This window comes from Calliopsis andreniformis, unplaced genomic scaffold (genome assembly GCF_051401765.1).
Source record: "Calliopsis andreniformis isolate RMS-2024a unplaced genomic scaffold, iyCalAndr_principal scaffold0026, whole genome shotgun sequence".
In the NCBI taxonomy this organism is placed as follows: domain Eukaryota; kingdom Metazoa; phylum Arthropoda; class Insecta; order Hymenoptera; family Andrenidae; genus Calliopsis; species Calliopsis andreniformis.
Window position 1 is genome coordinate 4,039,700 of NW_027480435.1, and position 12,290 is coordinate 4,051,989.

At 49.5% G+C, this 12,290-nt stretch overlaps 1 protein-coding gene across 1 annotated transcript in view; it reads left to right on the forward strand.

Moving 5' to 3' along the window:
* LOC143187443 (uncharacterized) overlaps positions 1-10,931 on the forward strand; it is a 53,230-nt gene extending 42,299 nt beyond the window's left edge. The window contains exons 5-8 of the mRNA XM_076391661.1: positions 5,331-5,406; positions 5,441-10,369; positions 10,562-10,714; positions 10,764-10,931. Of these exons, the coding sequence (XP_076247776.1) occupies positions 5,331-5,406; positions 5,441-10,369; positions 10,562-10,714; positions 10,764-10,931 (5,326 nt within the window). The remainder of the gene's footprint in view (positions 1-5,330; positions 5,407-5,440; positions 10,370-10,561; positions 10,715-10,763) is intronic.
* The last annotated feature ends 1,359 nt before the right edge of the window (positions 10,932-12,290 follow it).

Below are 12,290 nucleotides of genomic sequence, written 5' to 3' on the forward strand. Positions count from 1 at the left end.
CCGGAACGTGGAAATGACCATAACTTTCACACTGGTTGCTATTATTCATTTTATACGATGGAAAAGCTGTTGTATTTATATTGTATTTTATGCTCCTGGCGTTGACTTCTAAGTCCCTAGCTATTCGATCTGGTGGAGCAACGCCCTAGTGTGAAACCTAGGTTACCCGGAACGTAGAAATGTCCAGTACTTTCAGACTGGTTGCTGTTATCCGTTTCATACGATGGAAAAGCTGTTATATTTATTTTGCATTTTATGCTTCGGGCGTTGACTTCTAAGGCCCTAACTGTTTGGTCTGGTGGAGACACGCCCTAGAGTGAAGCCTAGGTTGCCCGGAACGTAGAAATGATCATTACTTTCGCACTGGTTGCAATTAGTCATGCTATAAGATGGAAAAACTGTTGCATTTTTATTGTGTTTTATGCTTCTGGCGTTGACTTCTATGGCTCTACCTATTCGATCTGGTGGAGCAACGCCCTAGAGTGCAGCCTAGGTAGCCCGGAACGTAGAAATGACCACAACTTTCACACTGATTGCTATTATTCGTTTTATACGATCGAAAAACTGTTATATTTATGTTGTATATTATGCTTCTGTCGTTGCCTTCTAAGGCACTACCTATTCGATCTTGTGGAGCCTCACTCTACAGTGAAGCCTAGGTTGCCCGGGACGTAGAAATGACCATAACTTTCACACTGGTAGCAATTACTCATTGTATATGATGGAAAAGCTGATGTACTCATATTGCATTTTATTCTTCTGGCGTTGAATTCTTAGTCCCTAGCTACTCGATCTGGTGGAGCAGCGCCCTAGCGTGAAGCCTAGATTAACCGGAACGTAGTAATGACCAGTACTATCACACTGTTTGCTGTTATTCCTGTTATACGAAGGAAAGCTGTTGCATCTTTATGGTATTTTATGTTTCTGGCGTTGATTTCTAAGGCCCTAACTGTTCGATCTGGTGGAGGAAGGCCCTAGACTGAAGCCTAGGTTGCCCGGAACGTAGAAATGACCATTACCTTCACACTGTTTGCAATTATTCATTTTATAAGATGGCAAAGCTGTAGTATTTATATTGTATTTTATGCTTCCGGCGTTAAGTCCTAAGGCCGTAGCTATCAGATGTGGAGCAGCAACGCCCTAGAGTGACACGTAGGTTGCCAGGCACGTAGAAATGACCATTACTTTCACAATGTTCGCAATCATTCATTTTATACGATGGAAAAACTGTTGTACTTATATTGTATTTTATGCTTCGGGCGTTGACTTCTAAGGCCATAACTATTCGATTTGGTGGAGCAACGCCCTACAGTGAAGCCTAGGTTGCCCGGAACGTAGAAATGACCAGTACTTTCACACTGGTTACAGTTATTCGTTTTATACAATGGAAAAACTGTTCTATTTATTTTGCATTTTATGCTTCGGGCGTTGACTTCCAAGGCCCTAACTATTCGATCTGGTGGAGCAACGCCCTAGAGTGAAGCCTAGGTTGCCCGGAACGTAGAAATGACCGTAACTTTCACACTGGTTGCTATTATTCGTTTTATACGATGGAAAAGCTGTTATATTTATATAGCATTTTATGCTTCTGGCATTGAATTCTAAGTCCCTATCTATTCCATCTGGTGGAGCAATACCCTAGAGTGCAGCCTAGGTTGCCCGGAACGTAGAAATGACCATTACTTTCACAATGTCTGCAATTATTCATTTCATACGATGGAAAAACTGTTGTACTTATATTGTATTTTATCCTTCTGGCGTTGAATTCTAAGACCCTAGCTATTCGGTCTGGTGGAGCAACGACCTAGTGTGAAACCTAGGTTACCCGGAACGTAGAAATGACCATTACTTTCACAATGTCTGCAATTATTCATTTCATACGATGGAAAAACTGTGGACTTATATTGTATTTTATCCTTCTGGCGTTGAATTCTAAGTCCCTGGCTATTCGGTCTGGTGGAGCAACGCCCTAGTGTGAAACCTAGGTTACCCGGAACGTAGAAATGACCAGTACTTTCAGACTGGTTGCTGTTATTCGTTTCGTACGACGGAAAAGCTGTTATATTTATTTTGCATTTTATGCTTCGGGCGTTGACTTCTAAGGCCCTAGCTATTCCATCTGGTGGAGCAACACCCTAGAGTGCAGCCTAGGTTGCCCGGAACGTAGAAATGACCATTACTTTCACACTGTTTGCAATTATTCATTTTATACGATGGAAAAGCTGTTGTATTTATATTGTATTTTATGCTCCTGGCGTTGACTTCTAAAGCCGTAGCTATTAGCTGTGGTGGAGCAACGCCCTAGAGTGAAGCCGAAGTTACCCGGAACGTAGAAATGACCATCACTTTCACACGGGTTGCAATTATTCCTGTTAAAGAATGGAAAGACTGTTGTATTTTTATTGTATTTTATGCTTCAGGCGTTGACTTCTGAGGCCGTAGCTATTGGATTTGGTGGAAGAACGCCATAGAGTGAAGCCTAGGTTGCCAGGAACGTAGAAATGACCAGAACTTTCATACTGGTTGCAATTATTCGTTTTATATGATGGAAAAACTGTTGTATTTATATTGTATTTTATGCTGCTGGCGTTCACTTCTTAGGCCCTAACTATTCGATCTGGTGGAACAACGCCCTGGGGTGAAGCCTAGGTTGCCCGAAACGTAGAAATGACCATAACATTCACGCTGGTTGCTATTATTCGTTTTATACGATGGAAAAACTGTTATATTTATATTGTATTTTATGCTTCTGACGTTGACTTCTTAGGCCCTAACTATTCGATCTGGTGGAACAACGCCCTAGAGTGAAGCCTAGGTTGCCTGGAACGTAGAAATGACAATTACTTTCACACTGTTTGCAGTTATTCCTGTTATATGATGGAAAAACTGTTGCATCTTTATTGTATTTTATGCTTCTGGCGTTGATTTGAAAGGTCCTAACAATTCGATCTGGTGGAGCAACGCTCTAGAGTGAAGACTAGGTTGCCCGGAACGTAGAAATGACCATTACATTCACACTGGTTGCAATTATTCTTTTTATACGATGGAAAAGCTGTTGTATTTATATCGTATTTTATGCTTCTGGCGTTGACTTCTAAGGCCCTATCTATTCGATCTGGTGGAGGAAGGCCCTAGACTGAAGCCTAGGTTGCCCGGAACGTAGAAATGACCATAACATTCACACTGGTTGCCATTAATCGTTTTCTACGATGGAAAAGCTGTTGTATTTATATCGTATTTTATGCTTCTGGCGTTGACTTCTTAGGCCCTAACTATTCGATCTGGTGGAGCAACGCCCTACAGTGAAGCCTAGGTTGCCCGGAACGTAGAAATGACCAGTACTTTCACACTGGTTACAGTTATTCGTTATATACAATGGAAAAACTGTCATATTTATTTTGCATGTTATGCTTCGGGCGTTGACTTCTAAGGCCCTAACTATTCGATCTGGTGGAGCAACGCCCTAGAGTGAAGCCCAGGTTGCCCGGAACGTAGAAATGACCAGTACTTTCAGACTGGCTGCTGTTATTCGTTTCATACGATGGAAAAGCTGTTATATTTATTTTGTATTTTATGCTTCGGGCGTTGACTTCTAAGGCCCTAGCTATTCCATCTGTTGGAGCAACACCCTAGAGTGCAGCCTAGGTTGCCCGGAACGTAGAAATGACCATTACTTTGACAATGATCGCAATCATTCATTTTATACGATGGAAAAACTGTTGTACTTATATTGTATTTTATGCTTCGGGCGTTGACTTCTAAGGCCCTAACTATTCGATTTGGTGGAGCAACGCCCTACAGTGAAGCCTAGGCTGCCCGGAACGTAGAAATGACCAGTACTTTCACACTGGTTACAGTTATTCGTTTTATACAATGGAAAAACTGTTCTACTTATTTTGCATATTGTTTAAAAAGCGGTTATATAACGGGCATTTGGCTCGTCCGCGAGATTCGTAATTTGTTGGTATACGTGACCGACCGAAGGTGGCCTTCGGTCGGAGCATACGTTGTCCTAGCAGCAAAACACGATCAGCTGTCGTATGACTTGTTTTTGTCGTCAAAATTAAAGTTCAAACAAAGTAAGCGTTGTCGAGCAACGGTTTTGAACTCCAGGCTCGATGTCGAGTGGGGACATCGGAGCCTGAAGGAGGGAGAGAGTACATCGTACTACATTAGCACGAGACAAAAGATAATTTGTGAGCGCCGCGTAGTGGTAAAATTTGGCACGTCTTCCGCTTCGCGGAGACACGCGCGGCTCTCGCCCCAGTCGTCTTTCGACAATCAAGCTTGACGCAGTCAGTGCGACCGTACGTCAAGCGCCTCTCAGCTCGCCAGTTTTCAGATTTCAAGTAGTTTGGTTACCAGACACTTGAAATCTCACTAGCTCTAAAAAGCTGAACCTCTGTCGCCGACAGACTAGGAAACTCTGCTCGATTCGTACGTATAATACGTACGAAAGAGCACCTGGTTTGTTTTAGGAGACAATTGATCGAGATTTGCACTCTTGGAATCGGGGCCTGCCCTGATTCTCTGAGTCTCGTTTCGTCTCGGAGCAACAAAGGCCGCTGCCTGTTGGATCCCTGAGAGACGGGTTACAACAGAGAGAGATAACGTACGTGCCTATCACCTCTGCGTTACTCGTGCTCTGCCACCCCGTTTAGTAGCAACCCCCGTGTGACGAATAGAAGCACACGGTAAGGTGAACGGAGTCGCCGAGCCTCTGGCCGTCCTCAGCCTCCAGGACCAGCAATTCGCTGGTTATAGCGTGTCCCTCCGCTCACGAATCCCTAAATTACTTGGATTCGTACGGAACGAACCTTTCCAAAAGGTGCAAGGCGAAGAGAAGAGGTCCCTCCTCCTCTCAAGCCACTCGTTCATCGACTTCTTCTTCGCGCCAGAAGAAGAGTCGATAATACAGTCCACTGCATTACCTTTGCGTTACAGGCAAGGTTTTGCTATCCCCTCCAAATAGGCTCGCGAGCGCAGCCTGGAGTTGGGAATCTTTGGTATAGCCAGATTTACACTCTTGCTTACCGCCGCGGTTCCGCCGCTATCTCTCTTTTTCAGACGTCAACGTCGCTAAGGGGAGCCGGCGTCACCACCAGCCAAGGCCCTCCGATCCGCCGCCGTCCATTCCAGCCGACGAGGACCGGAGCCAGCGCCCAGCCCCCTACACAGAAGCTAAATAAACGTCGTTTCCAAGCCCTTTTCAGGGCCGACAAAATATAAAACTCGTGTCTTCGTTTTCTTTCGTATCCCCTCAATCTCACCTCATCCGGACCTCCGTTGGATCCCTTATTTTAAGCGATTCCAACATAAGGTCCTTCGAGCCGGATAGAAAGGTTGAGAAAGGGTGAAAGAAACGATCACTTCAGGTTGACCTTCGAGCAGTGTTTACCTCTCGAAGTATATCACCATGTCGAACCCCGTAAAGGAGCAGTTGACTCTTCCTGCCCTGGAGGTCGAGATGGAGGATATTCAGTCACGAATTCGGGGAATGACCCGACTCGTGACTAATCTGAAGAAAAAGGGGCGAAATAATTATACCATCTCTCTCCTCAAGCAGAAGTTGGAGTATGTAACTGACGTTTGGAGGGACATCCAAGAGCGAGTTAAACAGCTCAAAAAGGAGGTCCCTGACAGCAAACGGAAGGTCATACCCTTCTTCGGCGAGAGCACGATGGATGATGCAGAAGATGCGTTCCATGAAGCTCAGAACTTCCTGATGACGGAATTGGACAGCCTCATACAGGAAAAGGAATCGGCTGGATTCGGCAACCCCGGGAATACCGCGGGTGCCGGAGCAACCGGCCAGCCTAGTACGCTTGAGCTTCCCAAGCAGAATTTACCGAGATTTAGCGGAGATCCGCGAAAGTGGTGTCACTTTGCGGATCTGTTCACCGCCAGCATAATCAAAGATCAACGGTTGTCAGATGCGCAACGTTTGCAATATCTGAACGGCTGCTTGGAAGGAGAGGCACTCGCATCGATTGCCACGCTTGAAATTGCGGATCGCAATTTCAAGCCGGCGTGGGATACCCTGACCGAACAATTCGGGAACCCACGTCGCATGGTGCTTCAGCTTCTCGCAACATTCACGAAGCTGAAGCCGATCAGGACGGGCGACATAGAAAGCCTGCAACAGGTCACCGTCGGCTGGAAACAAACGCTCGCCGCGCTCCAGAAGCTGGGGCGCAAGGTAGAGCATTACAGCGACGTGTTGGTCATCCTGATAAAATCTAAGTTGGACCAATCCCTAGAATGGGAATGGGAGGGCACGCAAAAGCTCAACCAAGAAATCCCCTCATTTAATGAGATGTTGGATTTTCTCAGGGAGCAAGAGCACAGACTGCACGTGCTGATCAACCCGGTACAAAAACAAGCGGTTGACCCCACGTCAAAACCTCGCATACGGCAACATAACGCCGTAGTCGAAAGCTCTCCCGGTCCAACCTTGGAGTGTACATTCTGCGGACTGACGCACGGAATTACAACGTGCAAAAAGTTCAAGCTGCTCACGCCTGAATTGCGCTTCCATTATATTAAAGCGAATCAGTCGTGTATAAACTGTCTCGCTTCGACTCACACAGTCGCGCGCTGCCCTAAGAACGCAGCGTGTACAAAGTGCAGTAAGAAGCATCACACTATTCTGCACTTTGACGCACCACAAGTCGGCACAGGCAATCGTCGGTCGACGAAAAAGCCACAGCAGGGCCAGCGGGAAGCGGGACGGAGTAACGTCTCCGCACGTGAGCCCGCGAATGTAAACACGAAATCTCGTGCTTCTACATCAAGCGCCGACGTGACGTCGCACTGTAGTGCGACGGAGAGCGGAACACCAGCTGTGTTTCTGGCGACGGCAAATGTGCGAGTCACAGGAAAGGGAGGCACGACGCGCATCGCGCGTGCACTCATAGACCAGGGCTCGGAAGCCTCCTTCATTTCCGCGAACCTCGCAAATGACTTGCGACTCGCGAGAAGGAAAACCCCAGCCACAGTTACGGGCTTGGGGGGCGGAAAAGCCCAGGATATAAAATATAGCGTGGATATCGAGTTCGGTTCGACACGTTGCACTGAGGAGGCGTTCCGCACCAGTGCATACGTGGTGTCCCGAATCACCTCGTATGCCCCGCCGTCGGTTCACGTGCCGGAATACACCGCGTTGCGTGAACTGACACTCGCGGATCCTGACCCCGCTTCAGACCGCCCAATAGAGGTGCTGATCGGAGCTGGGACATATGCGAGTATCATTCGACCAGGGCTTCGGCGATTCGGTAAGCGAGGGCCGATCGCGCAGGAAACAGCTTTAGGCTGGATACTGTCAGGCCCGGTCGACGCAGCCACCTCTTCCCCAAACCCCGTGAGGACGCTGCATTGCACCGTCCTCGAATCGCTCGACAAAGCGATACGAAGGTTCTGGGAGATAGAGGAGATTCCCTCGAAATTGGTGAATACCAAGGCCGAGGACGAATGCGAAGAATACTTCGCAAAAACCGTCGCGCGAGACGCGACGGGACGATTCATCGTTCGGTTGCCCTTCAACCACGAAAACCCGGACGAGCTGTTGGGAGAATCTCTTCCAATAGCTCTCTCCGCGTTGACTAGGTTAAGGAAAAAACTGGACCTGGATCCAACCCTCATGAGGGAATACAGTGAGTTTCTCACTGAATATGAGTCGTTGAGTCATATGACTCGCCTAGAGTTCCTCGACAAGACACGACTCTACATTCCACATAGAGCGGTTGTTCGAACGGAAAGCGCTACGACGAAGCTGCGCGTCGTGTTTAACGTTTCCAGTAAAACAGCGGGCGGACGCTCGCTGAACGACATCCTCCACGTAGGACCGAAGCTACAGAACGATATCACCGCTGTATTAACGCGGTGGCGTCTGTATCAATACGTGCTAGTAGCAGATATAGAGAAAATGTTTCGACAAATTCTCGTAGCTGCAGAGGATCGTCGATTCCAATGCATCGTGTGGCGCACGCCAGAAACCGAACGAAATATAGCGTTCGAGTTAAAAACCGTGACCTACGGTACGGCGTGTGCCCCATATTTATCGATGCGAACGCTTCTCGAGCTGAAAAAACAGGACGGCGACCGCTTCCCGCTCGCCGCTCCTATCCTCGAGAAGGACGTCTATGTTGACGACGTGTTTATGGGAGCTCCGGACAAACTATTGTTGGAGCAAATCCGTAAACAAACGTGCGAGCTCTTACAGCAAGGTGGATTTAACCTTCGTAAGTGGGCTGGAAATTCGCCAGATTTATTAGGCAATATTCCACATAGCTCGCACTCCCACGCAGTCGACCTTGATTTGTTTGATAATTCCGAATTAAAGGTACTCGGTCTGCGATGGATTCCATCAGGAGATTTTTTCTACTTTAATCTGCAACGCTTCCAACCGTCTGCAACACCGATCACAAAGCGTACTTTGTTTTCGGAAATTGCAAAATTATACGACCCTCTCGGCTGGCTTTCGCCAGTCGTGATTCGCGCGAAAACTTTAATGCAGTCCCAATGGCTGGAGAAAATCCAGTGGGACGAGCAAGTTTCCGCAGAAACGCTCAAAATGTGGAACACATTTTGTGCGGATTGGAGCAGATTGAACCAGTGGAAACTTCCCCGATGGATCCGTTATGGAGCCGACACGACTTCTGTGGAACTGCACGGATTTTGTGACGCATCGCTCGCAGCCTATTCGGCCGTCACTTATTTAAGAGTGACGACGATAGACAACGGTGTGTTTACATCGCTGTTGATGGCAAAAACGCGAGTGGCTCCAATAAAAACACAGTCGATCCCAGTTCTTGAATTGAACGGGGCCGTACTGCTAGCCGAGCTAATCTTGCACGTGAGAGACTCACTTGCAATGAAAATAGATCGTGTAGTCTGCTGGACAGACTCAACGATCGCTCTAGCTTGGCTGAAAAAACACCCATCGACCTGGAAGGTTATAGTGGCCAACCGAGTGTCGAAAATCCAAACGGCCCTCCCGAACGCGGAATGGCGTTACGTGCCGACCCGTTCGAACCCCGCGGATTTAAATTCGCGCGGGATCGACGCGGCAGAATTTCTGCAGTCGAACCTATGGACGTTTGGACCGACATGGCTGAGCGAAGCGGAAGCGCAATGGCCCGCCATACCCGCTTCCGTTGAGACCGATGAAAGCAAGCGCGTAGCGCATGCACACGTAGCAACTCCGAAGCCGGAATGGGATTTTCTGTTCCGTTTTCAATCATGGAGAAAACTGTTACGTGTAACGGCGTACTGTCTTCGTTGGCGAAGACCGTCGCGCGTCAATCAAAGGTCAAACGCCGGTCAAGTAATCGAGGCGGCAGAAATGCGTAACGCAGCTGAGCGCCTCGCACGCCATATACAGGGCTCGCATTTCGCAGAGGAATACCGATGCTTAAAAAATCATCGCAGTATCCCTGTGAAATCTCCCTTAAAAAGTCTCAACCCGTTCCTCGACGATAAGGACGTCCTGCGAGTCGGTGGAAGACTGGAGAATGCGACACTTGCATGGGAAACCAAGCACCCGATAATACTGCCTAAGCATTATGTTTCGACATTAATAATTAGGCAGTGCCACGTAGATACGTTGCATGGGGGCTTGCAGTTGACCTTGCACACTGTCAGGCAAAATTATTGGATTCTCGGTTGTCGAAATGCAGCGAAAACCGTGGTCAACAAATGCATGCGATGCGTAAGGTGGCGAGGCAACACGTCCACGCAAATAATGCAGCATCTGACCCCGGAGCGCTGTCGCCCGTCAAGAGCATTCGACAATTGCGGAGTGGATTACGCGGGACCTTACCGTGTCCGCGACTCCGCGGGCCGAGGCAAAACAGCTCACAAAGCGTACATCGCGGTGTTTGTTTGTTACGCTACGAGGGCTGTCCATATCGAACTCGTCCATGACTACACGACGAGCGCGTTCTTAGCCGCACTCGATCGGTTTGTTGCACGACGAGGAATCCCGTCCTGCATTTTCAGTGACAATGGAACCAATTTCGTCGGTGCCGATCGAGAATTACAACAGCACTGTCGTGCAGTATTTTCTGCAACGGACACGCATAATAAATGCGGTGCTATCGGCATTCAGTGGCGGTTTAATCCACCCAGTGCCCCACACTTCGGTGGAATGCAGGAGGCCGGCGTGAAATCGGTGAAACACCATTTGAAACGCACGTTGGGAGAGTTCACACCAACGGGAGAGGAAATGCAGACGCTGCTCTGCAAGATCGAAGCGAGTCTTAACTCGCGACCGATCGCTCCCCTGAGTGACGACCCAGACGACTATGCGTCTCTTACGCCCGGTCACTTCCTGACAGGCGGACCACTAAATGCGATTCCGCTGCAGTCCGTGGAAAATGAAAAACTCTCGCGATTGTCGCGTTGGAGAGCGATTCAGAAATTCCACGAGCAACTGTGGAGGCATTGGACGCGCGATTACCTCACGCACCTCCAAAATCGCTACAAGTGGCGCGCCACCCAACTGCAACTGCAACCAGGAGACCTGGTGCTAGTGCAGAATCCTCTTCTTCCCCCCAACCAGTGGGAGATGGGAAGAATTGAGGAGGTGTTCCCGGGGAAAGACGGAAATGTACGTGTGGTAAAAGTACGTACCGCAAAGTCAACTTACACACGCCCCATCACAAGGATGTGTAGGTTACCCGTGGATGAGCCCGCTACGACGACCGGCGCCGAGGTCGAGCGGGCAAAATAAACACCTGTAAAGAATTTTCGGAAAAAACCAGGGAGACACCAAGGTGAGACCGATTGTTCTAGAAGAAAATCGAACGATCGGGACCCCCTCTTCCTTGACCCCCAATCCCCTTGGGAGGGGAGACGAAGTATTTCCGTCTCTATCTCTCCAAGGGAAAAAGCGCCCCCGCGAAATCGCGGGCGCTACCGAAATCGCTTAGGAGCGTCGCGGTGGCGTAATCAGTACTGAGTAAACCATGGCGGACGAAACCACAGTGGTAAACCCAGAAAATCACGCCGGCCTGAACGCCGAAATTTCGGCCACGTTCAACCGCTGCATGAAACTGGGGGAACAGGCGCTGCAGGCCGACATTCCCCCAGACAGCGCGGAGGAACCAACGGGGCAAAAACAGCAGGATTGGATCCTGCTAATCGGGGCCCAGGATTCGCAGGCGCCGGTGGCCCAGGAGTTGCGGGCGTCGGGGGCCCAGGAGTTGCGGGTGCCGGGACACATCCCCCGCACTACCAGGCGGTATAGATGTACCGTCCCCGGAGGCCGCTACGTCCTCCGCTGGGACAAGGAGCAGCGACTGACGTCGCTGCTCTGGAAGCCGGCGGTCGCGCCGAAGTCGACGACACCGAGGCCGGCGACTCCGAAGACCACATCCCGAGACACCCCTGCTGGGGAAGGAACGCAGGGCAGGAGGCCCTCCAAGCAACCGGAACCGAGGGTGCGGGAGGAAAGACGGCGCCGCACTCCCGCGTCGCCGAGGGAAAAATCAAAACACCAGGCCTCTGGTAGCGGCCGCCCCCGGCAACCACCAGGACCCACGGGGCCGACTTTGGAGGAGCTGACGCGCGCAGCAGTCGGCATCGCGGTGGAAACTTCGATGCGGCTGCTGCAGCAGCAGCAGCAGCTCCAACAGCAGCTGAGCACGGCTCCACCTGCTAATAAGTAAGTTCAATTGAATTTATATTTTGATTGAATATACGACAACGCTGCGAGTGAGTTCACTTCAATTGAACTTCACTTGCAGCACCTCTCTCTCTCATTCGCGAAGAAAGTATTAGTCTTTCGAGTCTCGCGTTACGATGTGCATACGACAGAGCATTACCGATTCTCCGTTGCACGGACCGTGCAAGGGGGGCGGTATGTTTAAAAAGCGGTTATATAACGGGCATTTGGCTCGTCCGCGAGATTCGTAATTTGTTGGTATACGTGACCGACCGAAGGTGGCCTTCGGTCGGAGCATACGTTGTCCTAGCAGCAAAACACGATCAGCTGTCGTATGACTTGTTTTTGTCGTCAAAATTAAAGTTCAAACAAAGTAAGCGTTGTCGAGCAACGGTTTTGAACTCCAGGCTCGATGTCGAGTGGGGACATCGGAGCCTGAAGGAGGGAGAGAGTACATCGTACTACATTAGCACGAGACAAAAGATAATTTGTGAGCGCCGCGTAGTGGTAAAATTTGGCACGTCTTCCGCTTCGCGGAGACACGCGCGGCTCTCGCCCCAGTCGTCTTTCGACAATCAAGCTTGACGCAGTCAGTGCGACCGTACGTCAAGCGCCTCTCAGCTCG